The sequence below is a fragment of the Heteronotia binoei genome, chromosome 8 (assembly GCF_032191835.1).
Source record: "Heteronotia binoei isolate CCM8104 ecotype False Entrance Well chromosome 8, APGP_CSIRO_Hbin_v1, whole genome shotgun sequence".
Lineage (NCBI taxonomy): Eukaryota > Metazoa > Chordata > Lepidosauria > Squamata > Gekkonidae > Heteronotia > Heteronotia binoei.
Genome location: NC_083230.1, coordinates 48,760,975 through 48,786,941, shown reverse-complemented (window position 1 = coordinate 48,786,941; position 25,967 = coordinate 48,760,975). Strand labels below are relative to the sequence as shown.

Below are 25,967 nucleotides of genomic sequence, written 5' to 3'. Positions count from 1 at the left end.
CTTAAATTGAGCTTTGCTGCGACACAGACGTCAGAGACCACCCCTACTTAGGGTGTGTATTCTCCATGCTTTTGCAAAACCATGTGTTCAAAATAAACCTGCTTGTTGCTGACCCCTTGTTTGGAGTTTTCTTGGTAAGACGAAAACTGTCCATAACAACACGATTTCCAAGCAGTCCTATACATTTAACTAAGCACTGGTATTCCATTTGCCCTCTGATCAGAGACCCCCGCCCCCAAACTGAAACGCTTTCAGCAGGAAATATAGAAGTTTGTCTACGCAAAATGAGCAGAGCAAATCCACCAATGTAAAAGGAAAATAATTAAAGCAGAATGGTGGCAGGCGATTGGAAGACTAAAACTCTGGATCAAACTGAATGTAAAAACAGACAACTAAGGATATGGGTATAACGGAAGGATGGCTATTAATACCCTATCAATCCCATTAAGTATTTTTAGGCCTTAATGTTTGGACCCACTTTTAGGTTTATGCAACTACCCATCTTTAAAGTGCAGGTCAAGACTGCTCATTGTTGTTACTAGTTCTGAGTCTGACCAGGACTTGAATTCAGCAGGAGCTCACAGGAGCACAGCTCCTGAAGCTTTCTGACACCTCCCTCCTCCCCACCTTCCTTGTCAATTTAATAATAGGTGCAGCTGCATAGCGATCCCTGAATTAGGAGAGTGGGCAGCCAGCCAGCCAGCAGGAGCTTTGCCACACCCCCAGCAGCCCTCATTAACCCCTGGAGAAGCCCACACAACCCTTTCTCCACTTCTTATGTGATTTTGGGCAGTGGGTGACTTCCTGGCCTTTTGACTGGGGGTGTCAGACAATGTAACTTTTCTTGAAATAAAATGCTTAGCTGAACTGCTGCCATCTTGAACCACTGTTACTAACCATGGGAAAGACCTTGCATATCAAAGTAAAACGTTGTAGATTGTTGCTAGTGCTTGATGTGAACATTTCTTTCCCTTGATACTAACAAAGGCAAGAATTCCCCTTTGAAGATAAAGTGCCAGGAAGACAAACCGTAACAATAAGATAAGGGAGAGGGACCGTGTGAACCTTTGCACCTCAGCTCAGCAATGTTTAGAATTGTGGCTTTGTGTGACACCCTTTGATGTATTCCCCTTAAAGCATGTTCTGCACTGCTACATAGTATCAGTCCCAATTTCTTCGTTCTGATGCCTATGGATTATCAAATAAAGCCTAACTTTGTATCAACTCAAGGTCTGGTTGATTTGAGATCCCATTGTCTGACAGGGGGGGCGGGTGGCGGCCAAGGAGAGCCCCAGGTGAGTGAGACCTGCTTGGGCTGGCTGGATCTTTAGCCAGGCCAAGCAGGCCTCGCTTGCCCAGAGCTCTCCTTTCTTGTGTCAGGTTGCTTTTGGCTGGTGGGGGAGCAGATTACGCTAATGAGTTATGCTAATGAGCTCCACCAACAATTTTTCTACAAAATGACCTCTGGTTATGAAAGTGGCTATTTATCATTTATTTTTAGTGGGGTTGTATAAAAGAAATACATTCTCCTGCACAGAGAGAACATATGCAAGTTCCCATGTACCCCAAAGACTGCCTCAGCTCTCAGCACAGACAACACAGGTTGTATGTTCTGTGGCTGCTCCAATATTATGGAATACTCTTCCAGAGGAAATTAAGATGACCTACATTTCTTTTACCATTTCAGAGGTCTCACAAAACAAGCTCTTGAATTGTAACACTTCCTGATGGTTGTTTTATTCTTGTTGTTTTTAGAACTAAGTTTTTATTTTTAATGTGCCTTGGGTCTTGGTTATTTAAGAAAAAGGTGGGCTTATAAATGTTTTATATATATATAATTTAATAGTAATGCGTAAGCAAAAACTGCATAAAGAAAACAAGTTTAGAAAAATTATGGATGGAACTAGAACAAAATCTAGCATTTACACTTTATTGTGTAATGCAAATCATAACCGTAACTTTACATTTCATTTTTCAAAACCCTGTTTAGGTTTATAACCATTAAGCTGCAATTGGTAAGGTAACAAAAACCCCTTTCTGCCCCCAGCATTAACATTGGGGTCACTTCATAAGAAATTGAACAGTAGACAGACTATGAGGTTGCATCTTGTGGGTTTTACATAGTGGTTAGATGATTCTCAGAAGCGCTAGTGGAAAGTAAGATAATTGCTGATGTCATTTAACATCATTAACTACCTTGAACAAGGTGATAATGGATATATATAAGACAGCACTCGGTTCTATCATAGCACAGCCAAAAAGTTCAAGCAGGTAATATGTTCAGTCTTTTATATATTATGTATAATTTGATAAATATGTTAGAATATATTTTTTCATTGGGTGATTTCTCTTGTTTCTTGAAGATTCAAATATAACCAAGCCTCCAGTGAAATTACTGGTTTGTATGGGAGCCATGAATTCTCTGCAGGATTGGAGGAAAGGTTTCCTATGGATGGTCTGCTTCTGTTGCCTACATCTCTTCTTCCTTGCAAGCCCTTTGCCCCTGAAGGAAGAAGATGCACCTTCTGATCATTCTTGCAGGCTCAGAAAAATCAACTTCCAGAAATTCTACTTCAGGAACCATACATATACCTTGGCCAAAATGGTAAAACCAATAGGCAGCTATGCCAGATGCTCATAGCTGAATAACTTCTCTTCTCTGTGTTTGCTTTCTGGCATTGTTCTGTTTTTAAGAAACAATAACCTGTGCTATGATATTTGAGCAATAATAGTGACTATCACATGTGCTTACCATATATTTGACATATATGGTAGCTGTGGGTGAACACAACCAATTGGTTAAATATGAAGTAGTAACCTACAAGTAGCATATTTTTTTAAAAATGTTATATAGTCCATCCACTCTCCTCCTCCCCTTATCTATACATCATCAAATGTGTTTGAAGGTTTTCGAAATTTGTTGGTATGAACTAATTTAGATTTTCCAAGAGATTATTCCTGGTGGTACTCTCTTTCTGGAAGGTTCAAACATCTTCTGCAAGATCTATGACCTTTTTTGTTATTGCCCCAGTTCTTTGGTATAGTCTGCCATGAAATGTCCTTCAGGTCTGCTTTCTGTCATTTTTTTTTTTCAGGAGGTGTATGAAACAGCTCTGTTTCAAAGGTCTTTTTCTTAGTTACTAAACTTATAGTTTTAGACTGCTGAGTGATTTTGGTATGCGTTCTGGGCAATTAAAATCACTGCATTTGTTTTGTAGATGGATATGTTAATAACTTAATGTTATCCATTGTAAACTACCTATATCCTGAATATGCAGGATAATTTTTTAATTAAAGCATATTTTTCAAGCAAATCCATTCAATGGAGTCTCCTTATCTTCCTTTCCTTGGTGGGTTACTGTCACAGCGTGAACACTAATTTCTTCCCTTGTCTCCTTTTCTATATTCTTACAAAATTCTACAGTAGTCAGTCCAATGTGGAATTAAAGACTCTACCCAGCAACAATATTCCATTTCTTAAAAAGGCCCCTATTTCTGCAAGGCCACTCATTCTTTTTCTCCTTTTTTAAGGCAAGACTTTCTGACAATGACACGGATAACAGGTTTGTGGGGCAACATCTGTACACTAACATTAAGGTGAGTTTCCTATTTTCAACATGCAAATACATTATTCTTTTTATTCCCTCTTTGTAAATCTTACCTGCTCTCTTCTTGCTCAGTTTATGTTCCTTACCTTGTTTTGTAGGAGAAAAATCACTGCTATCTAATGAAGAGAGTAACAGAGGTTGTGCTGAAAAATGTCCTCTCTGAACTAAAGAACCAATATCCCATGGTTGAAGAAGTGGCAAATTTCTTGGGCCATTTGCATCAGGAACTTAGCAATTGTGTAAGCATGAAATAGAACTGTAATTCCTCTCTGATATCCACTCTCTGTCCTTTGCGTCTCTTGAAAGCTCACCTATTCTGCCCACAGCTTTATTTTTCCCTCCCAGAGTGTTTTTACTTTGTAAGCATGGCTGGTTCTTAGCAAAATCCTGTAGCCAGTGGCGGACTGGGTCTGAAAATATTGGTTGCCAGGAGACAAAGGGGACCCACCCCCAACTATCAGGCTATCATTTAATTTGTATAAGAAATAAATAAAATATTCAAAAAAAAAAAAACCATTAGTGGAAAAAGGTACAATTAAAACTTTTGCAAAATAAATGTTATTGTTTTTTCATTAAAATAGTAATACAATGTAAATTTTAGTTGCATTACAGTAATAATATTGGAACTTCTATTATATTTTCAAGCTACTAAAAGGTCATTAACATTTTTAACATATTGTTTAAGGGGGCCCACTTCATCGGGGGCCCACTTGTCATTGGGCAAGCTGACACTCTCCCACTGCCTGTAGCCAAGGCAAGATATCAAATCACTGATTCTGATAACAAAGGAAACCTCAAATCAAGACAATCCAACCTTCTGAAGTGAAGTGTAAGTCAAGAGAAAGGTGTGAAATGAAAACCACATTGTTGTCTATTGTGTTCTGTCTTTTCAGAAACCATTGGGACATAAAGAACATATTGAAAGTAATCTGGAAAAAATGAAAGACAAGATGAAACAGGTATATTAAAATTTATGTATATTAATGAGAACAAAATAGGGCATTCTTCTTCCTCTGCTCATAACTACACAGGGCAAGGCAAAAATAAAGCAATTAAATCATTTTTTTAAAAAAACCCTGAAAACTAATTCAAAAGTTTTGTAAAGTTATGCAATTCAATTTTTACAGGCTGTATGTAATCAAAATGTGTATGCAGAATGCATAGTTCAGTACAACCTATAATTTTAAGAAAAGATGATCCAACGTAAATAAGACCACAGCAGAATGTATAGAATAGAGCTTGTCATTATGTTTGTTCATATCCATCCCTTGTTATCTTGACTGCTTTGATTTCCTCTTCTGCAACAATTTTCTCCACTTTGACTAATATTGTACTGGAAGGTCTTAGAAGAAGGATCTTTCTCTCCTTAGTCAATCACCATACACATCCATGGTGGTGTAATTATTGCAGATGCCCTGTCTTATACAGTATGAACTTGAGGTGGTACCAGACTAATTATTTTATTTGAAGTTCATACCATTATTAAAAATTCAATAAATACACAGTTCTAATGGACTATCTGGGTAACATTGTAAACCACCCAGTTTATTTCAGTGTTTTCTGTCATTTTTCTGGCTTTTCTTGGGGGGGGGGAGTGGGGAGTTAAAATACAATTTCAGTGCCTCACTGGCACATATTGGCAATCAAAGCATTACTGAGGTTTCTGAATTTTGCTTCCCACCTTTTCTTTTCAACATAATTATTTTCTCCAATTCAGTCTGTTCTTTCCTGGAATTTAGAAAAATTTGGGGGGGGGGGTTTGGGGGGCAGTGATGGTAGTGCTTTAACTATATAGACAGCGAAAGCCTCTGTTCATATTTTATTATTTAGGATTTTTATCTTATAATCATGCTAATGTGATCACAAATGACAAAATAAAGGAATTCTGGCCAGTAACGCTGCTGGCAGCACAGCAAAAAGCAGTACTTATGCCTCCCCCTTCCCCAGATCCCCTAAGGGCATAACAATTATGATTATTACCAATTGATTTTAAGTGCCCCAAGGAAACAGAAAGTAATTAATTAGGTTGATAGCAGCAGAAATAAAAAAATATTTCAGGTAGGGTTGAAAATATCGCCAAAGAAGATTTTCAAAAAGTAGATGTATAGAAAGATTTTTCTGGTGAATATGGTGCTTTACTATTGCCATGTGAAGTCTGCTTGCAGCTGAATACAGAAAAGGGATCCTTCACCAAAACCCCTCAACAAAAACAGCTCCTGAAATACAACCATCAGCCTGCAATTTATTGCCAGTTGGGTATGCAGGACCAACTAATTATCTCGGAACTTCTCAGTTAATACAGAACATTATTATTTATACTAGCCATATAAGACATTTATAAAACAACCATTGTCAGTCTTTATAGAGAGTGGTTTGGGAGGCTTCCTGCCTAAGTGAATGGGGAAAAGAAAAACAGCACCACAAGAGCAACATTAATAACATTTTTGTTAGGTTTGCACACATAGGCCCATTTTTTAAACATGAAAGTGCAATCACTGTGTGCAATCCCTTACTTTTGCTGAGGTGGGAGCATTCTTTAAAAAAACATGACTACCAGTTAACTGATTGAACAATTCCCCTCCATGTATTATAAAAGGAGCACTTAATATTGTAGTGTAGTCAGAGCCCTGACCTTCTCCAGAGTTATGCATTCTATCAGGGCTATTTTTGTAGAAAAAGCCCAGCAGGAACTCATTTGCATATTTGGTCACACCCCCTGATGTCACCATGGTTTCACACAGGACTTTTTTGGAGAAAAGCCCAGCAGGAACATATTTGCATATTAGGTCACACCCCCTGGTGCCAAGCCAGCTGGAACTGCATTCCTGCTTTAAAAAAGCCCTGCATTCTGTAAATGGTTGTGTAAAATATAAATGAAGTAAGTAATCCTTACTACTCATTAAGAAATCCTACTCCAAAATGAGCAGGGCTGGATTGACAATACTATGGAGACAGTGTTCTAGCATTCACTCAGTGGACCTGTAAACCTTATATCTAGTAAATGATATCTCAGAGAGTTATTTAGAGTTTGTTGTTGAAGCTTGTAGATGGCATCTTGATTAATACATCTCAGCAAGGTTATGCCTGAGCAGAAGATGAGCCCATTTCTTGCACCCATTCTTCAGTTAACCATTCTATGGATTTGCAGCCATTTTTTTAAAAAAAGCTAATAAAACCCATGGCATGTTAGAGGCAAAATGGTAAAAGCTTTTCTGACAATTATTAGTTAGGAACAATCTCCCAGAAAGTTCTTCTGCTCAGTCTCCATGGAAATGAGCAGGAGCTACAAGACAACACCTTCCTCTGCGGTCTAGGCCACTATGTTTCAGTGCTCCTTTGCAGCTCTTTATCCAATTCAATTTCCTAGGGGATCATGCCCTTAGTATTTAAAAAGATAAAGGTAGTCCCCTGTGCAAGCACCAGTCATTTCCGACTCTGGGGTGACGTTGCTTTCACAACATTTTCATGGCAGACTTTTTACGGGGTGGTTTGCCATTGCCTTCCCCAGTCATCTACAATTTCCTCCTAGCAAGCTCAGAAGGATGGAAGGCTGAGTCAACCTTGAGCCGGCTACCTGAACCTAGCTTCCGCCAGGATCAGACTCAGGTTGTGAGCAGAGCTTAGGACTGCAGTACTACAGCTTAGGACACTATATTTTCCTCTGTCTTTTTTAAAACTGCAAAACGGATGCCTTCTATAATCTGGATTCTTCACTCTACCAAATAATTTCTGTTTCCTTTGATTTTATAGCTGGGAGAAAATGGAAAGAACAAAGCAGTTGGGGAACTTGATTTGCTATTTGATTACCTGGAAAATGCATGTACTGAAGTAAGCAAAAGAAGCAATCAGAACTGAATGGATTATCAGAACTTCTGGGACTTTCTTCAAATGATACCGTTACAGGAATACCAAATATTGGTGTTTAACTTTTAACAAGAACATGTATACATCTGTTTGCTTAGCAAAGGGCTTAAGAATTTTTTTTTTAATACTACAAATGATAAAAGGATTTAGGCTACAGTTCTCAGATCACTTTATCTGCAGTAATGGATCTGAGTGGCATACCTCTTAAATGAATGTGTGACTAGGCTTTCCAAATCCCCTGCCTGGGCGGGGGACCCCCGATTTGGAGCCTCCTCCCCCCGCTGGCCAAAAATTCAGAAAGTGGGGGGAATGGCAGCCCTTCCCACCCAGCCCCGATCCCATCAGCTTCTCCTCTCCCATTCCCACCGATCCCCAATGCTTCTCCTCCCTTCCCTTCCCTTCTCACCTTGATTGCAGCAGCTTCTCTTTGCCCCTCCCCTTCCCACCCAGCTCTGTCACAGCAGCCGGAGCTTTCCCAGGCTGCTTCCTGCCCTGCCCCAAAGGACCATGTGACTTTGCACCTCTGGAGGTGGTGAAAGGCTTCAACTTTGTGTGTCTATGTCTGTTGCTGAAATAAGCTGGCTGGTGAGTAGAGAGGGCAATCCCCTACATCAGATTTGCGAGAAGGGGTGTGTGTGTGTGTGTGTGTGTGTGGAGAGGGAAACGTCTTCATTATTCCCTATGGAAATCGTTTCTCATAGGGTATAATGGGGAATTGATCTGGAGGTTTCGGGGGCTCTGGGGGAGCTATTTTTTGAGATAGAGGCACCAAATTTTCAGTATTGTATCTAGTGCCTCTCCCCAAAGTACCCCCCAAGTTTCAAAACGATTGGACCAGGGGGTCCAATTCTATGAGCTTCAAAAGAAGGTGCCCCTATCCATTATTTCCTATGGAAGGAAGACATTTTAAAAAGTGTGCTGTCCCTTTAAATGTGATGGCCAGAACTCCCTTGGAGTTCAGTTATGCTTGTCACACCCTTGTTCCTGGCTCCGCCCCAATGTCTCCTGGCTCCACCCCCAAAGTCTCCTGGCTCCACCCCCAAAGCCCCCAGATATTTCTTGAATTGGACTTGGCAACCCTATGTGTGACAAACCCATTTACTTGAAAGTAAGAGTCAGTTCAGATATGTAGTTTGTCCTTCTAGGAACAATTCTTCCTTGCCATTCTGACAAAGGAAGGATTTAGCACTGGTCAAAATGTGAGAAAGTACAAGGGATTGGGGTCTGGAAAAGATGGATTAAGGTCTTGGAGACTGGGGTTGCTAAACTTTCAGCTGTGCTAGGCTTGCATGAAGATGCTGTTTGTGTGAACTGCTGCCTCCACCTCAGTTCCTGAATGACAGAAGAAATTCTGCCATCACAGGAATTGGGGTGCTTCAAATAAACTACTCGGGCCATTCAAACAAGGCATTTGCGAAGGGCACCGGGAGGGGTGCACCGAATTGGCTCTCCCCCCCCCCCTTCTCACACCCAAGACAAATGCTTAGTTTGCCTCCCCCCACACCCCATGCTGCCCCACCACCTCCTTTCTCCCCCCTTCCCTTCTGTGGAGAAGTGCTGCACTCCGCCACCACTGCCCCCAGAATCACCAGAAGTGAGGGGGTGCTAAGCTTCGAGTGCTTACTCAAGAGAGAGCATGGAGATGCCCAGGGCATGTCTAAAAGGGTAGGGGTGATTCTAGAGGCACTCCTTTGAGCACACCGGGGGGAGGGCAGGTGGGCATTGGAGCGTGGCACTGCAGAATGGAAGGGAGGGGAGAGGAGACAGAGGCCTGGCCTGGGGTGTGTGCATGCAAGTGCACGTACCTAGGGCCTCCAGGGGCGGCAGACAGTGAGTCTGCCTGGTGTGCCATGCGGTCTTGGGCCATCCCTGCATAGGACCCACCACTGAACAAGCTGAAAGTAGCATCAACTTCAGTGGCACTTACCTGCAAATAAATGAGTTTAGCAAAAGAATGCCAAGCATTAATTATATGACCAAAATGAGTTTGGGGTTTTTTTTTTCTAGAATAGTAGCTCATTCGCTATGCAGAGCAGTGGATATTATGTTATTTTAAAAACGTTTTAGACAATGCTAATATTTAGTGATAATTTATTGTTTACATTGTTATAATAACTTATATGAGTGAAGATTTATTTATAAAACTTATTCTAGGAGGATTTTGTTATTTAAACTACTTTACCACAGCAATAATGTGTTTGATAAATTGATTGGGCCTACGTTTTATTTATTACAATAAATACATTGGTTTTAAAATATAACAGTTTCACATGTATTCATATTCATCAAAAATATACTTGGGAATATATCTGTGTAATCAAAAGTATGAGCAGTTTCCGAACCTTGCTTTAATCACACACTTTTACATATTAGTATGCTAGTAATTAAATCATGTTTTCCCAGCCTCTTACTGCTACCTTACTCTGTATTTCTGCTTTGTCATAGCTTCACATTTTCCTGGTATCAGCCTTGAAAACATTGTAACCAGAGGTGGGTTTTTTTTGCTGCTCTGGTTTAAAGGTCAAACCACACATACTAGCTGAATTCAGACAGGGAGCTCATGGTGGCCACCTCTCAGCTTTAAAAAAGCTGGCTCAATTTTGATGCACTCCACCATGAGCAGATGGCACACACCCGGCTGCCAAGAGAGGCACACTGCTCACGCACTTGGAAGGCACTTACATGGCATGTCCTAGCTGTTCAGATGGCCCAGAAATGCACTATGCAAGTGCATTAACAGTTTTTGAGGTGGAGTAGAGCTGCAGAGTGGTAAAGCTGCAATACTGCAGTCCTAAATTGTTCACGACCTGAGTTTGATCCTGGCAGAAGCTGGGTTCAGGTAGCCAGCTCGAGGTTGACTCAGTCTTCCATCCTTCTGAGTTCAGTAAAATGAGTACCCAGCTTGCTGGGGGGAAAGTGTAGGTGACTGAGGAAGGCAATGGCAAACCATTAAAAAGTCTGCCATGAAAATGTTGTGAAAGCAACGTCACCCCAGAGTCGTAAATGATTACCTTTACCTTTTAGAGCCACAGGAAGGCAAGGTGAGTGTGCTTGCGGCTTGGGGCCCAGATGTGCACATGTAAATGTACTTTTAAAACCATGGGCTAGCAAGTGGTTGTGTCAGGCCAAATTGCCTGTCTGAATGTAGCCACTTTGTTCCAAATGCATATAACATTTAGGGTTGCAAAAGCCATCTCTGGGAATTTCTGGAGATTTGGGGGTAGTGCCTGAGGTTGCTGGAGTTGGGGAGAGCTTTGTCGGAAGGTTAGAGTTGCCAAAGTCATCTTCAGAAATCTCTAGAGAGATGCCTGGGGGCAGCAGAGTTTTGGGGTGGGGCTGAATGGGAAAGCAATGCCATAGAGTTCCCTATAAAGTCTGAAGCTACCATTTCCTCCAGATGAATGGATCTCTGTAGTCTTCAGGGTGTAAGTTGGCAACCATAATTATATTGTACTGGAGTAAAAAACAAGTTGCCATTGGAAATGGAAGGGGAAGCAAGAGATCCACATGGAAAGCACCCTCGTTGGCCCTGGTGGGATGGACCAAAAGAAGACTGATTTGCAAGAAAGTCATGCTTTGCTTCCTTCAGATATACTTCCCTCCACTGGGGCAATTTCTGATTTCCTAACAGAAGACCATCATCTTAGTCAGCAATGGTCCTCTTTACCTAGAATGTTTCACTTCAGAGGATACTTGACTATGCTAACCACTGTTATCAAGCTAGGGAAGCAGATTAGTTAAGGAAACATTTTTCTGCCTCCAGGGCCAGACCTAGACTTTTTTGCACCATACGCAAGGCTACCTATTTATGCCAACCCCTCCAACCAATTTTCAAAAACAGATGAATTGTGGGAAAAATGAAGGCACAAATTGCTCCCCTGACCTGATTTTGTGAGATCTTGGAAGCTAAGGGTCAACTGTGGTTAGTACTTGGAGGGGAGACCTTGGAATACCAGCAGTTGGGATGCAGAGGCAGGATTTATTCAGCCACCTCTCTGAATATCTTCCATGCCTCCAGTAGGGATCAATCACCATAGATCACCATGACTTCCAGGTACACCCCCCCCCCCAAAAAAAGCCAATTTGAAATATTACTTTTTTTAAAAAAAAAGTGAGAATAAGTAATACAACAATTTTTCATTTTCTTTCACAAATAGAAAACAGTTTTATCACAGAAATCACAAATTGTTTTGAATAATCATGTGGATTGTAATGTTACAATTTAAGTCTCTTGAATATTTCCATTTCAGGCACATCAAAATCTCACTTTGTGTACCTTTTCCTTTGCAAATTTTGTCACCAATTCCTTCTGGTCAAGTGCTGATGCTTCAGCATGTTCAATTGATACAATTGCCAAACCAATTAGTCTGTTTTGCAGCATTGTTGAGCGTATGCTCATTTTTATAAGTCTGAGCTTTGAGAAACTGCATTCACCACTTGCCACTGACACTGGAAGCGTGAGAAGGATCCTTAAAGCAACAGAAACAATAGGCATACTATCCAGGAGTTTGTGTTGCAGTATGAAGAGAAGTACTCTTTAAGGTGGCATAGACTTCAGAAGTCTATGACTAAAAGTTCATAACACAAATCTTCAGCATCAATATCCTTGTTTTCATTGTGCATCAATGAGCTTTCCAAATTCTTGCATTAAGTATATCTTCAGGTGATTTTTTTTATATTGAATATATCATACAGGGCTACCACAAACTTGAACTTACAGATTGCATCAGCAAGGGCTTTAGCTTTAATTCAAGAAGAATTTCCTGAAACACTTTTTAGATTTGGCCCTTTTGGCTTTTGTGTTTACTAAGGCTCTCGCCTTCCACCTCTGTCACTTCAAAAACCTGCTTCCATATTCACTCACGCACTCACCTCATTCTTCCATCGGATTTTAAAATTCTTTCCACATCCTTTTCCCAGCATTCTCCTGTCACTCCACTGTATCTCTGTAGTTTCCAAGAGTGGTTTTTCAGAGGAGTATTTCCCCCTCCCCTCCTCTGCATTGGAGAGCACAAAAAAGGTATGAGAGTTTATTTCTAGAACTCTCATTTGTATGCCTTTTTCTTTACCTTCATGTTACTCTCATTATCATAACCTTGTCTATGCAGATTCTCAAGTGGTAATCCCATTTACTCAAGTTGTCCAAGAAGCCACTCGTAGTTTCCTGTAGTGGAACAAATCCTACAAAATGCTCTTTTTATCCTAACCTCAGACATCTCAGTATCCGATGGTCTGATTACATCAACATAACATACAATCACTGTCATTTGTTCAATATGACTAACAGTGTGCAGTCTAGAATAACTGTAGTATTTGGCTGAGTTTACACATGCTAAAATTTTCCGCTTTACAGCACCTGCCAGAAGCTGTATAAGCTCATTTTGGATACCTTTTCCTTTGTAGTGAACTATTTTTTCTTCATCTTTAACTGCACAAATGTTCATTCATAATAGAATCAAAAAGGGCTAAATATTTTACAGACTTCAAAAAAAAAATCAATTATTAGCATGGTACAACTTTTCACTTGTACCACAGAATACAGAGTTTTGCTTTTGGTCAGAACTCTGACCAAAGCAATCAAGCATTTCAAGATTTTTTTTTGCCAATATTGTTCTTCTTGCCTGATTTTCTGCTGATTGATATAATCAATTGTTTTTCAAGTTCTCTCTAGCAGGACCAGATCTGTGAGGGGCAGAGGGGGTGTTTTGCCCCCAGTGCTGCCAGAGGGGGGTGCCAAATGGGATGCTCCCCCAGCGGAAGCGGGGAGAAAGATCGGCTTCTTTTACTGCTAAGGCCCCAGGCTTTCCTTCCCCAGTTAAACACCCCACCGGGTTTAAATGGGAAGGGGAATCAGATACCCTGCTTTTGTTGCTTCTCCGTAAGGCAGAGAGGCAGCAAAAGGAGCACGGTGGCTTCCCCTCCCCACAACAGGGGGGAGTAAAAAGGAGTAAAAAGTTTGTGTTGTCTTCACATGATCTACAGCATAAAATCTCATAAGGTAACAGATTCTAGAGGGCCACAGTTCAAAAATCATTCCCTGATTGGAAGGGACTATAGCCAGCATGAAATTTCCTTACTTGCTAATAACTTCTAGCAGCTACTGCTGAAAAGAGATGGCTAGGACCCTAGAACATTTTCAGAGCTACTCACAGAAAAAGGAAAAAGACTAATGTCATACAAAACCTAAATTGAAAGCTGCCATTGGTTATTGTTGTCTATTAATCAAGAGTGCATCTCTTTTTCTCTCTATCTCTGTTCACACATTACACTGAAGATATATACATCCTGCATGTACCAGCACATGTCTGTTTGTAAGAAAGAAAGAACCAACGCATGTTTGGTTTACAGATGAAACCAGGGACCAATAGTCAAGATAACTGCATGGTTTGAATCACACATTCAACTATACATGTATTGAATGTAACATGAGAATTACTTAATGCACATATAAAGAAAAATCAAGTGCACACTATAAAGTTTGCACATGTGTTCACTGTAATTTGTGAACAGGGCTTATGATGAAATCCTTTGCAATGAGAAATGTTGGGGTAAATGGAGGGGATCAATATCACCCTAATGCCATGTTGTCACTTCTGGTGTGACCTGTGAGCTGGCAACCCTGCCCACCTATTCCCTTGTTTTCTTGACTTGTCCCTTTTGTTGCCCATACCAAAATGGAGATGTCATAGTGCGTGGAGATGTGAACTATGTATGCAAAAGACAAATAATCAGACAGTCCAAAGATTACATGTAGAAAGCAGGAAACCACCAAATTAGCTGATTTACTTGCAAATTACAACCTTATTGATATATGGAGGCATACACATCCATCTGAAAAGGACTCTTGACATTCTACATACACCAGAATTGACTATGTCCTCTTATCACCATCTTTTATCCCCAATGCTGAATCTACACAAATTGAAACCCAAATCTGATCAGACCATAATTGGGTTGAATGTGATGCCAATCTAGGACCAGTTCAAAAAATATCAGGACAATGGTTTTAATTTTTTTTATTATTAAACAGAGGTACTAATTGAAGAACTAACACAATATATTCAAACTTATTTTGAAATTAATTCTTCTGGGATGACATCTCCAGACATATTATGGGATGCCTTTAAGCCAGTTATCTGGGGACATCTTATCTCAAAATCTCCATATCTAAAGAAACCAAATCAATTGTAGAGATCAAAATTATTGCAATCCATACATTTATTAGGAAATAAGATGTGTGGAAATAAGAAAGTATATAAAAAACTCTTGGCTGAAAGAAGAAAACTTGACTTGCTTGAAATCTCTTCCATACAAAAAACCCAAAAACCCAAAACAAAAATTTGGGTCAACCTCTCCAAAGACATTAAGATTCCTAGCCAGATGGGTCAAGCAACAAAAGAACTCTAAAATGATCACATCACTGAAATATCCTCTAGGCAACATGCATTATTAATCTTCAGAGAGAGCTCAAATCTTCCATGATTTTTATGAAACTTTATATTTGTCTACAAAACTGCCTATAAGCACCATTCATACAATTTTTTTAATCCCATCCATCCCTGAAATCCCTGTCTGAGGAGCACAGAAATCTGCTAGAATGGCCTTTTCCAGCAAAAGACGTTCTTGAGGCTATAAAGAATCTAAAAACAAACAAAACTCCAGGCCCAGATGGATTTACCCGTGAGTTTAAAATGTCCCTCCTTTTATTAGCAGAACATCTAGCAGCAACCTGCAAATGGGGGACAGACACAAGGCAGATTCCTCCATCTTGGACCCAAGCCTCAATGATTGTAAGGACTTTTCCTTAACCTCATCTTACAGACCAATTTCATTGCTGAACATGGACTTTAAGGTAGTCACATCAATTCTGGCATCTCGCATCAACTCCTTCATTTCCCAATATATATCTCCCAATCAAGCTGGCTTTATGTCCAACTGTGACCTGACAGACAACAGATACAAAGTCTTGAATATATTACAATATTGCCCTCTATACCATCAAAAAGTGCCATTGTTGTCATTGGATGTGGAGAAAGCCTTTGATTCAATCGAGATACTGTATCTAAAAAACTCTGCTGTAAGTAATGGGATTTGATAATAAGTTTTTAACAACCATCATGACATTATATGCAAATCCATGTGAACCTCAAAGTGAAACCATACTTCCTCAAAACCTATTAATATATGTTGAGGAACATGGTAGGGGTGCTCACTGTCCCATTTATCGTTTGCCATTGCTTTGGAGCCTCTAGCCAAAACAATGCATTTGAGGGCATTAAGATTGGGGACAATACTCATAATATTTTCCTTTTTAGGTGATGCTATGTTTCTGACTTTAACTCAGGGTGTGATTGCTCAGGGCAACGCATTTGCTGATAAGACTTTGAAAGATGTTATTTCTCTATTTATAATGTTAACCTGTGTGGTTTGCAAACTAACATAAGAACATAAGAGAAGCTGTGTTGGATTAGGCCAACAGCCCATCCAGTCCAGCACTCTGTGTCATCTAGGACCAATATATGTGTCAGTTTGGTGCAGTGATTAAGTGTGCAGACTCTTATCTGAAAGAGCCAGGTTTGATTCCCCACTCCTCCACTTGCATCTGCTGGAACAGCCTTGGATTAGCCATAGCTCTGGCAAAGGTTGTCCTTAAAAGTGCAGCTGCTGTGAGAATCCTCTCAGCCTCACCTACCTCACAGGGTGTCTGTTGTGAGGGAGGGCAAAATATAGATCCAATGTCTTCTTCTATGCATACACACATGCACATTTATAGGTTTATATATACTGTGGCTAATAGCAATTGATGGACCTCTGCTCTATATTTTTATCTAGTCCCCTCTTGGGACTGGCTATGTTTGTAGCTGCCACCACCTCCTGAAGCAGTGAATTCCACATGTTAATCACCCTATGGGTGAAGAAGTACATATTTTTCGGTCCATAAGACGCTCCGGACCATAGGACGCACCTTCCTCCTGGGGGGCGATTCGCTGCCTCCGCCTCCGATCCCGGCGCTTCCCCCACGCCTACCTGCCTGGCTCCAGCTTTGCTTCCAGCAAGCGCTGGGATCACTCCACGCTGCCTCCACCGCAAACCCAGCGCTTCGCGAGTGCCGGCTGTGGAGGGGGCAGCGTGCTTCCTCCGTGCCTGTCTGCCTGGCTCCAGCTCTGACGCTTACAGCAAGCGCCAGGATCACTCCCTCCACCCTCCGATCCCGGCGCTTGCTTTAAGCATCAGAGCTGGAGCCAGGCAGACAGGCACGGAGGAAGCACCCGCCCCCTCTGCAAACCCACGCTTCGCGGACATTGGTGAGGTCAGTGGGCAGATTCTCATTCTTTAAGAGTCCCAAATTTTAAGCAAGGTATCTGTAATTACATTATTTTTGTCTGGAGTTCAGGTTCTTTTCTTTACCCAGAGATGGTTATGTAGTCCTTCTGTCATATCTGCAGTTTCCAATTTCATTAAGCTGTCATTTGGATTTTTGATCCAATCTACAATCCAAACCAAGCCTACTGCTTGGTAATATACTGTAATGAGAAGAAACAACTTTCAATGATATTTATATCATATATGATATACCGTATTTTTCGCTCCATAAGACGCACCTGAGCATAAGACGCACCTAGTTTTTAGAGCTGTTTGTGTGAATTTAGAGGCATTTGTGTGAATTTTTTGCAGTAATCGCTCCTTAAGACGCACACCCTTTTCCCTCCACATTTTTTTGGGGGAAAAGTGAGTCTTATGGTGCAAAAAATACGGTATATGATATTTATATAATATGTGGCAATATTTATATAATATAGTAAAGAGAAGAAAACAAATTACAGAAATGCAATGCAAAGCAATATGATATGATTTGGCAAATGAAATGAAAAAGCAAACTAATACAGACACCAGAGAATTCAATGGCAAGCAATTAAACAATGCTTAGTGGAAGCAGTTCATTATAAACTATGTCCACAGCACCTTAATCTTGTTAATAACCCTATGTTTTGCAACTCAATATCATGGGTGGTTTGGGTCTCAACTCAAGAGGATCGTAACTAAAATAATGCTATCAGACCAACATGGTTATCCATCTAACACCAGGTTGTAATTGATTACTATGGTGGTACTAGCTTCTGTTTCTATTGGATTTAAGGACCATTCACCCATATCTTTCAACTATCTGGGAAAGATTGTAGGTAGTTGGTTCATAGAAAAATTCCAAAAAGGATCAACAAAAGTATCACAAAGTCTGATAATTCTCATGAATCTCACATTTATCACAAATTCTCATGTCACGATTTCCCATATTCCTGTGGCACTGTGTGGTAACATCAAGATGACAACTCTGGTACTAATTACTCCATCTATGAACAGTCATGTCCTCAACATGTTCCCAGAAGGTGTCCATCAATGTGTTTTGTAGCACTTGGGGAGGGACGGTGGCTCAGTGGTAGAGCATCTGCTTGGGAAGCAGAAGGTCCCAGGTTCAATCCCTGGCATCTCCAAAAAAGGATCGAGGCAAATAGGTGTGAAAAACCTCAGCTTGAGATCCTGGAGAGCCACTGCCAGTCTGAGAAGACAATACTGACTTTGATGGACCAAGGGTCTGATTCAGTATAAGGCAGCTTCATATGTTCATATGTTCACTTGCATCTTCTTCAAAACAACTATTCCTCAAAGCAAAGAGCCAGATTCTGACTTTCTCCCATTTAATTGAAGTAGGATGTGCTTTAGAAGGGCCCAGGAGGCATTACTTTGTGTCTATAGGGAATACTCATTTGTTAACAGTTTAGTGAACTTTCATTATCAGATGATGCTTAGAGTGGTACCTTCTGACATTTTTTGGACTTCCCAGCATTTTGAGATTGGACCCAATTCTCATGACATCCATTTTACTGTTGCATCCACTACTTTTCCCCCAAATGCCCAAAGTGCCCATTGATTCAACAAGCTGGAGACCCCAATATAAAGCTGCATTTTTAAGCACTGGAGAACAGAATATGTATTATGATGGTAAGAACATGGTTCCCTCCTGTACCTTCTTCTCCTCTTCATACTTCTTCAGAGAAAAAAACAGACTTTCTAAAAATAAGCATGCAGTGTGGCATACACTTCAGTCTCATGATGCAGACAATAAAGATCTATATATGGAACAGAAATCCCACATCCTGCTGAGTAGGTGGCAGCATAAAAAATCTTTTTCATTATGACATTTCTGAAGTCCTCAAATAAGTGACAGCCTTCTTGATATTTCTAAATTTTGTTTCAGTGTATGGAATACTTTAGCACATTTAAACCTGTTTATATATTTGACAGGAATTGGTAAAGTTTTTCCTGAACTGTACCATTTAAGACTACAGATTTATTAAAGAGGATTGGAAGGAGTTGCCTGTTTGAATATTTACTCAAAAATAAAAACTAAACTAAAATGACATTGCATAAATAATTGTGGCCAGGGCAAGGCCTCTGTTTGTTTTGTACATACAGAAAGGTGCTTGGTTTGTTTTCTTCTATTTGTATAAATATTCAAAAATGCTACCCTGCCCCCCTCCCAGACACACACTTGCAATCCTTAGTGATTCACTCAAGGAAAAGCTTCATAACATAATCCTGCGGAATGTAGGAACTATTAGAAGAGGCAAAATGAATAGACTTTTATGCCAAAATCAAGGTGTAATACATTCTAGTGGATAATCTGGTGGATTTATAGGAGGGAGACCTAATTTATTTACAGAAAAATATCAATCTATCCATCATATTTTTATCCCATCCATTATCTCCCTCTATTTGAAAATTATGATTTCTTGATTGCAGAAAAAGAATGGAGCAGCCCCTGCTTCCTAGTTCATATGTACTTGCTGTCTTGTTTGTTTCTGCTCTATTGTGCTAATGAACCTGTGCAGCTAAATTGTTGCAAGAGGCTTTGACTACTCATTAAGAGTCAGTCTGTCCTTCGTTAGGTCTCAGGTGGTGGTGTGTCTGCACCAGACAATGTGTCTTGCTCCAGGAGATATTTCTTTAATCTGAATTACCTCAGTGTCATTGTGCTATTCTCTTGTTCGTTTCCCTAAATCTCAAGATCAAACAAGATATGATAGCGGCAGACTGTCAAGAAATCAATTCCTAGTGTTCAATGTCTAAGTATTTGTGTTGGTCATCCACATGTTCTCTGTTGTAAGAACTAGTACCTGTTAAAGTGTGCTTAGGCAAAAGCCAATTACTTCATAATGTACAAAGTTGATCAGTCTCATCTGTACCACTAAGATGTGATAGTAGACCACCAGGATCTAAGCTGACAGCTGGAAACCTAGAAGAAATTGCTATGACAGCCTTAATTAGATCATGTGCCAGACTGACTACCTAATTAATCTAGTTAGTGCTAACAGCCAGGATATAGCCAGGTCAGAGGCTATGCAAAAGAGCTCCTTCATCATCCTGACTAGGAGGTGAAGCTACGACCGTTTGAAGGTGTGCCTGACCAGGAGATATTCCAAAGTGCAGAGACTCAGGGTGAGCGAGCTGACGTCATCTGCAGTGGAAGTATTTTGCTTTGCTTTGATCAGACTGTGATGTTGCACCTGTAGGCTGGAAGGACAAGCAAGGGCTAGATGCTCTGCCAAAGAACTCCAACAAAGTAACAGGTTGTGTTCCTCTAATAAAGGGTTTATGCAAAGTGCTTTTCAGTATTTCTGTAAACCAAGAACTGCATGGGGCAAGCAGCTTGAGACAACTAACACAGTAGAAGTGTATGAGTTAGCCTGGTTGACTGCCAATAGTTTATTTGTTTTATATTTGTTCCTCATCTCTATACACTGTTATCTTTTTGTTTCTTTTAACATCCTGTATGTTTTACCCTTTCCCTTGTAAATAAAACCATTTCTAATTTTGTAAAGTTTGATTTGGTGTTTTGTAGACCGGCCACCATTTGAAAAGCTTACCAGACCATACGAACCCAGTTCCCTTAAAGGTAGGTTCAACTCTAAATTAATATCTATTTTTCCTTCCCTTCCCCTCTAAGGTTTGAGGGGGCATAGCCCCAACCTCCTTGATCTGTCTGACACAAACTTGTAAGTTTAAGCACTTGTCGACACCAATCACATTGAATTCATGAAACTATATACCAGTTCATCTCCTGGACTGTTTTGTGTATGCAGGAAAATCCACTTGTGAATGATTGTGTCAAGGCAGACTTTGCCTTGGTGCTGTAACATAACCAAGCTGTACCTGGGTTTGGTCTTAGAAACTCCCTAAGTGATACACACACAATAAAGCATAATAGAGCTTTATTGAAGAAATTGTGGGGGGGGGGGGAGGGGAGAGTTTAAAAATAAGGCATATAGTTCACTGACAGTGAAAATGCACAGGAAAAAAAAATGCTAACTAGCTGCCTCTTTTTGAAATCCTAACACAATGCAGTTGGTTTTGGAAGCAATGAGTCTTTGAGCAGATATCTTCTTGGCATCATCGAGGCGCAGAACAGAAAGGGTAAAGTGAAAGATAATATCTTTTCTCACTAACTACTTTTATAGAAAACTGCACACCACAGTTTCCTGACCTTTACAACCAATCACTGGACAGTGTCCCTGGAATCTTCCAGGTGATAGCAAATTCCCTCCTCCCATCAGGGTTGTCAGCCCCCAAGAAATGAGCAACCGACAGAGTATCACGGAAAAATGGAGCAGCAAAAAGGTAACAACCTCTGCAAAAAACCAGCCTTGAAAATAGTTAAAAATTATATCAGTGAAACAAAAGTATAAAGTGAAGTCAATCACTACAGACAAGCAACAACCACACCCGCCCCAAGAGTCTCAAAAGGCGAATCAATGCCAAATTAATCCAATCATGTAGTCCAGGTTGTGGTAGAGGTAGGTTATTCTTTCAAGGAGTCCAACGCCCCACGATGTCTTCACAAATATTTGGATGAAACAGTCCTGTGCAGCAAGGCACATAAAAAGCAACAGGGCTGTACTAGATTCCCTGTTTCACAAACAAGCTTCCACAAGCTTCATAATACCATCATACATTCTTGAAAAGAGCATAGCTTCAGAGTTCTTAGTAACAATGGAAGTGCTAAACAGATTGCATGGCCCCAAGTAATGGCTGGAGTTCTCCCGCTATTACAACTTTCTTGTAATAAGAATTTATTGTTATTTCTTTCTTGTAAGAATTTCTTGGGGAGGGACGGTGGCTCAGTGGTAGAGCATCTGCTTGGGAAGCAGAAGGTCCCAGGTTCAATCCCTGGCATCTCCAAAAAAGGATCGAGGCCAACAGGTGAGAAAAACCTCAGCTTGAGACCCTGGAGAGCCACTTCCAGTCTGAGAAGACAATACTGACTTTGATGGACCAAAGGTCTGATTCAGTATAAGGCAGCTTCATATGTTCAACTGACCTCCAGATGACAGAGATCAGTTCACCAAGAGAAAATGGTTGCTTTGGAAAGTGAACTCTATTGTATTATGCCACATTGAAACCCCACCCCACCCCTCACCTAACCCCACCCTCCTCAGGCTCCACCCCTAAATCTCCAGGTATTTCCCAACCCAGACCTGGCAACCCTAGCTCCTATACCGGATCCACAGCTGGACTGAGTGAGCCTAATTAACAGACCTGGGTGGAGGACCTTGCCAAAGAGCACCTGCAGTATATAAAGGAACTGTGTTGAACATTGGTATTAATTCATAGAACTGTGTAGCTTCAGCTGGAGAAGACTAGAAGATCTGCAAGACGGCCTCTAAGTTGACAGATTATTATAGAACAATGGTAATGTAATATTCAGTGATGTGTGAATACTCCCCAGAGCAAAGGGCAAATTGGTAGGGTGGTTGAACTCTCACCGAGTCAACCACTTATGTTCCTGTAGCTTCTCCCAGCGCTCTTGCCTACCCAGAATTTCTTCTCCTCAAGTTCATTCCAATATCAGAGTCTGGCTGAGGTACAAAGAGCATAAGTAGGGGGAAGACCTCAAGGGAGAGAGCTGGAATGGAAGTCTTTGCTTCCCTTCTTTTGCCAAACATTTATTTATTTATTTATTTATTTATTTATTTTTCAGATTTTTATTCTTCCCTCCCCAAGCAGACTCAGAGCTGATCACAACAAAACAGAGTCAAAGACTCATCACAATAAATTACATTAGATTAAATAATTAAAACAGTAAAATTCAAAGTTAGCAACATTTTTTTAAAAAACCGTACTATTGCCATATAGATGGAATCAATGGGTACTTCAGGGGATTGGGAACGATATCAGACTCACCACCCTTTGCTTTGTGTGGGCAGGGACAGTGCCAGGCTTGCCGGTGCCATAGGCTGTGAGGGTGATTTAAACCATGCAGGAAGGTGCCCAAGAGCAGCCACAGCCCTTTCTGTGCCTGGGAAAGGTCCCACTGATCAGCTGATTGGCGGGGCCTTTAAATCATCCGGGAGGCCAGCACCTGCTCCTGGACGCTCTCCCAGAAAGTGCTGGCAGAAGCTGCCAGGCTGGCCTTCCCCTCCCTTTAAAGAGCCCACTGACCAGCGAAAGGCTGCTCATGCAACTCTTCCCATAAGATTTGAATTGCTGGGGTGAGGGGTGACCTTCAAGTCATGGAGGACATGCTTGAAGGCCACCCCACCCCCATTGCTTATTCAAATTGCAAGGGAAGATGGCAGGAGTAGCTGCTGCCCTTCCCATGTGGTTTAAAGATCCCACCAACCAGCTGATCGGTGGGCTCTTTAAATGGAGGGGGAGGCTGGTACAGCTGCTTCTGCTGGTGCTCTCATGTGATTGGGAAAGTGCCCAGGAACAGGCACTGGCCTCCCAGGTGATTTAAAAGCCCTGCCAATCAGCTGTTCAGCAGGACCTTTCCTGGGCACGGGAAGGCTGTTCTTGGGCACCCTCCTGTGTGATGTAAATTGCCTGAGAGGGAGGGGTGGCCCTCACCCTCCCAGGGCCACACCCTAGGCAACAACCTAAGGTTGCCTGATGGGTGAGCTGGCCCTGTGTAGGGATTGAAGCAAACCCATGTATCTTCTGACACACTCACCTCTTTCTGATTTTATTTATTAAAACTTACACCCTGCCTTGCAGCCACAGACTTTCCAAGTGGTTTAGTCCCATCCACACTGATGCACTGACAGCATTTCATCTTCATCTGAATGAAATGGCAACAGTTCAATGTCAACTTTTGTTCAAGTTAAATTGCTTTTTTGAAACGGAATAGAAATAAGACTTCATCATCTATATCTTTGAGAAAACCACATAACAGAGGCACAAAGGCATTATTTTCATAATCCCAACTCACAGCAATTTCATCTCTCATTATTATTATTCATTAAATTTCATTTTATTAAAATGGTCTATAATAATGGTCTCTTGCTATTTCCAACCATCCTTTACTGATTAAATTTGTGAGGCGTACATCAGGTGCCTTAATTCATTCAACTAATTCTTTCTGTTTAATAATGAGGGATGATAAGGTTGCTTCATCTTTTATGCTTGTGTGCCTTTTGGTCAGTCTTTTATTTATTCAAACACACAGCCCAGATTCAAACAAGCTACTTCAAGCACCACATCCATGCAATACCTTTTATTAGGATCAACCAGATAGTGTGAGCATTCAACCTTACCAGGACTCAACATCAGAATGTCACAAAATTAAAAAAGACAGAGGGGGTGGGAGGGTAAAGTAGCCTTTTCAAGTTGTGAGAACCTGATCTTCTGGCATCCTCTGTGAAATGCATATAAGCATTTGGACATACTCAATGGGATTTTTAACTTTTTAAACTGCCATACCATATTCTAAGATACAGGTTTCAAAACCTGTTGGCTCTGTGTTTCTGTTAACACAAAGCTCCCATTGCCTCATATTGACTCTATCAGCCTATACTATTCTTATTAGGTACCTCTTTCTATGGACTGGTATTGTCTTAAACTATGTAATATACTTTGGATCTCAATGAGAAATTTGGACCACAACTGCCATGCCCCTCCTTGCATGACTTCTATTTCTCACCTCAGAAGATGTGACCAATGTGAGTGGGATCTGCATTTTTTGGAATGGCTCAAAACAGCAGCTGGAGAAATTCTGCATAGGAGTACACTGTTAAGCTTCTCACACCTGCATGATATTCTACAGGTTGCACTAGAGACTGGTAACACACAGTTCAGTTTTATAGTGATCCTAGGGTTGCCAAGCTCCTGCTGAGGGTGGGGAATCCTCCAGTTTGGGGACCCCCAACCTGCCAACACAGAGCAGGCTTCCAGGGGGATCCCTGTCCCCAAAGAGCCCAGTCATCACATGACATGTCCTGCATGATGATGTCACCTGGAAGTGATGGTGTCATGCTGGGGATGCTCTAGGATTCACAGTAAAACTCTATGGTACCATAGAGTTTTACCACGAATCCTAGAGGGTCCCTGGCATGATGTGCCCAGCATGATAATGTCACTTCCAGGTGATGTCATCGCACCGCATGCACAAAGTGCTCATGCGAGGAGTCCCCCATCGCAGTGGTGGAGAGTCTTGGCAACCCTAAGTGATTCTCATAATTTTTTTGTTGCATATAAGAATGCACAAGAATTTATATCTGGTGTAGGGTTCTTTGATTCCATATAGTGAGAATCCTTGCTATCTTCAGGAATGCTATACATTAACAGAAAACATTAAATGTGATAGAACACACATTGTTTGAATAATTTTAGTCTTTGTAAGGAAACTTTCCTATACATATTTAGGGAGAAATTGTTATTTTAAAAACTATTTAAACTAACGCCATAATTGTCCGTTTTGTAGGTTTTTTTCTGTGTACCTTTTTTCTATGTTAAATAAAAAAGTTTTTAGAAAAAGAAGTGGGTGAATATTTTCCTATGTCTGAATTTATATTCTATAAACATTACAACTGCTACAAACTGCTACAGCCCAAACTAGATGCTGCAGACAGTCCCTAACCACAAAATGGCTGCTGTCAGTGTTGTTGAGTCATGTAGAAAACTCTGCAGAGGTGGGTGGCCTGCATTTTGCGGTCTACACAAAACATGCATGGAAGACATCTGAAGAGACATTTAAGTAATATACATTGCATTCTTTTTTCTTTGTGATTAAATTTACCACATGGGATTTTTGTGCCATTGTCTCTGTGTATGTTTACCTCCCATTTTTGAACGAGAAGTCCGTAAGTCCAGCAAAAGGCAACATTGTGACAACTAAAAGACAACAGCTGTGGACTTAGGTAGGCCTCTTGGGATGGATGTTCTGTAAGTTTAGATATTCAACGTGCATTTGATTTGTCAGTCTGCATACAGGTGAGATAAATATTTGAACACTGACCTACATCTGGACAATGAAGATGCAGGGATTTCCAAATCACCTTTTAAAAGTGATTTTTGTTGGGTGTACAGGGGCATGCGATTATAGCTGTTAACTAAGTTCATTATATTTTCTTTAGAGAACTATCAAACGAAATAAAAGAAAAAATAAATTTGCCCACAACAGAAAATATTTTCATTTGAGGAAACTTGAACTTACTTTCCTGC

The 25,967-nt window shown here is 40.8% G+C and overlaps 1 protein-coding gene across 1 annotated transcript; it reads left to right on the top strand.

Annotated features, from left to right (window-relative positions):
* Positions 1-2,413: 2,413 nt before the first annotated feature.
* Positions 2,414-7,463, top strand: IL22 (interleukin 22). The gene is made up of 5 exons (XM_060244407.1): positions 2,414-2,605; positions 3,532-3,597; positions 3,707-3,847; positions 4,502-4,567; positions 7,359-7,463. The coding sequence occupies exons 1-5, from the start codon at positions 2,414-2,416 to the stop codon at positions 7,461-7,463; spliced, it is 570 nt and encodes a 189-aa protein (XP_060100390.1).
* The last annotated feature ends 18,504 nt before the right edge of the window (positions 7,464-25,967 follow it).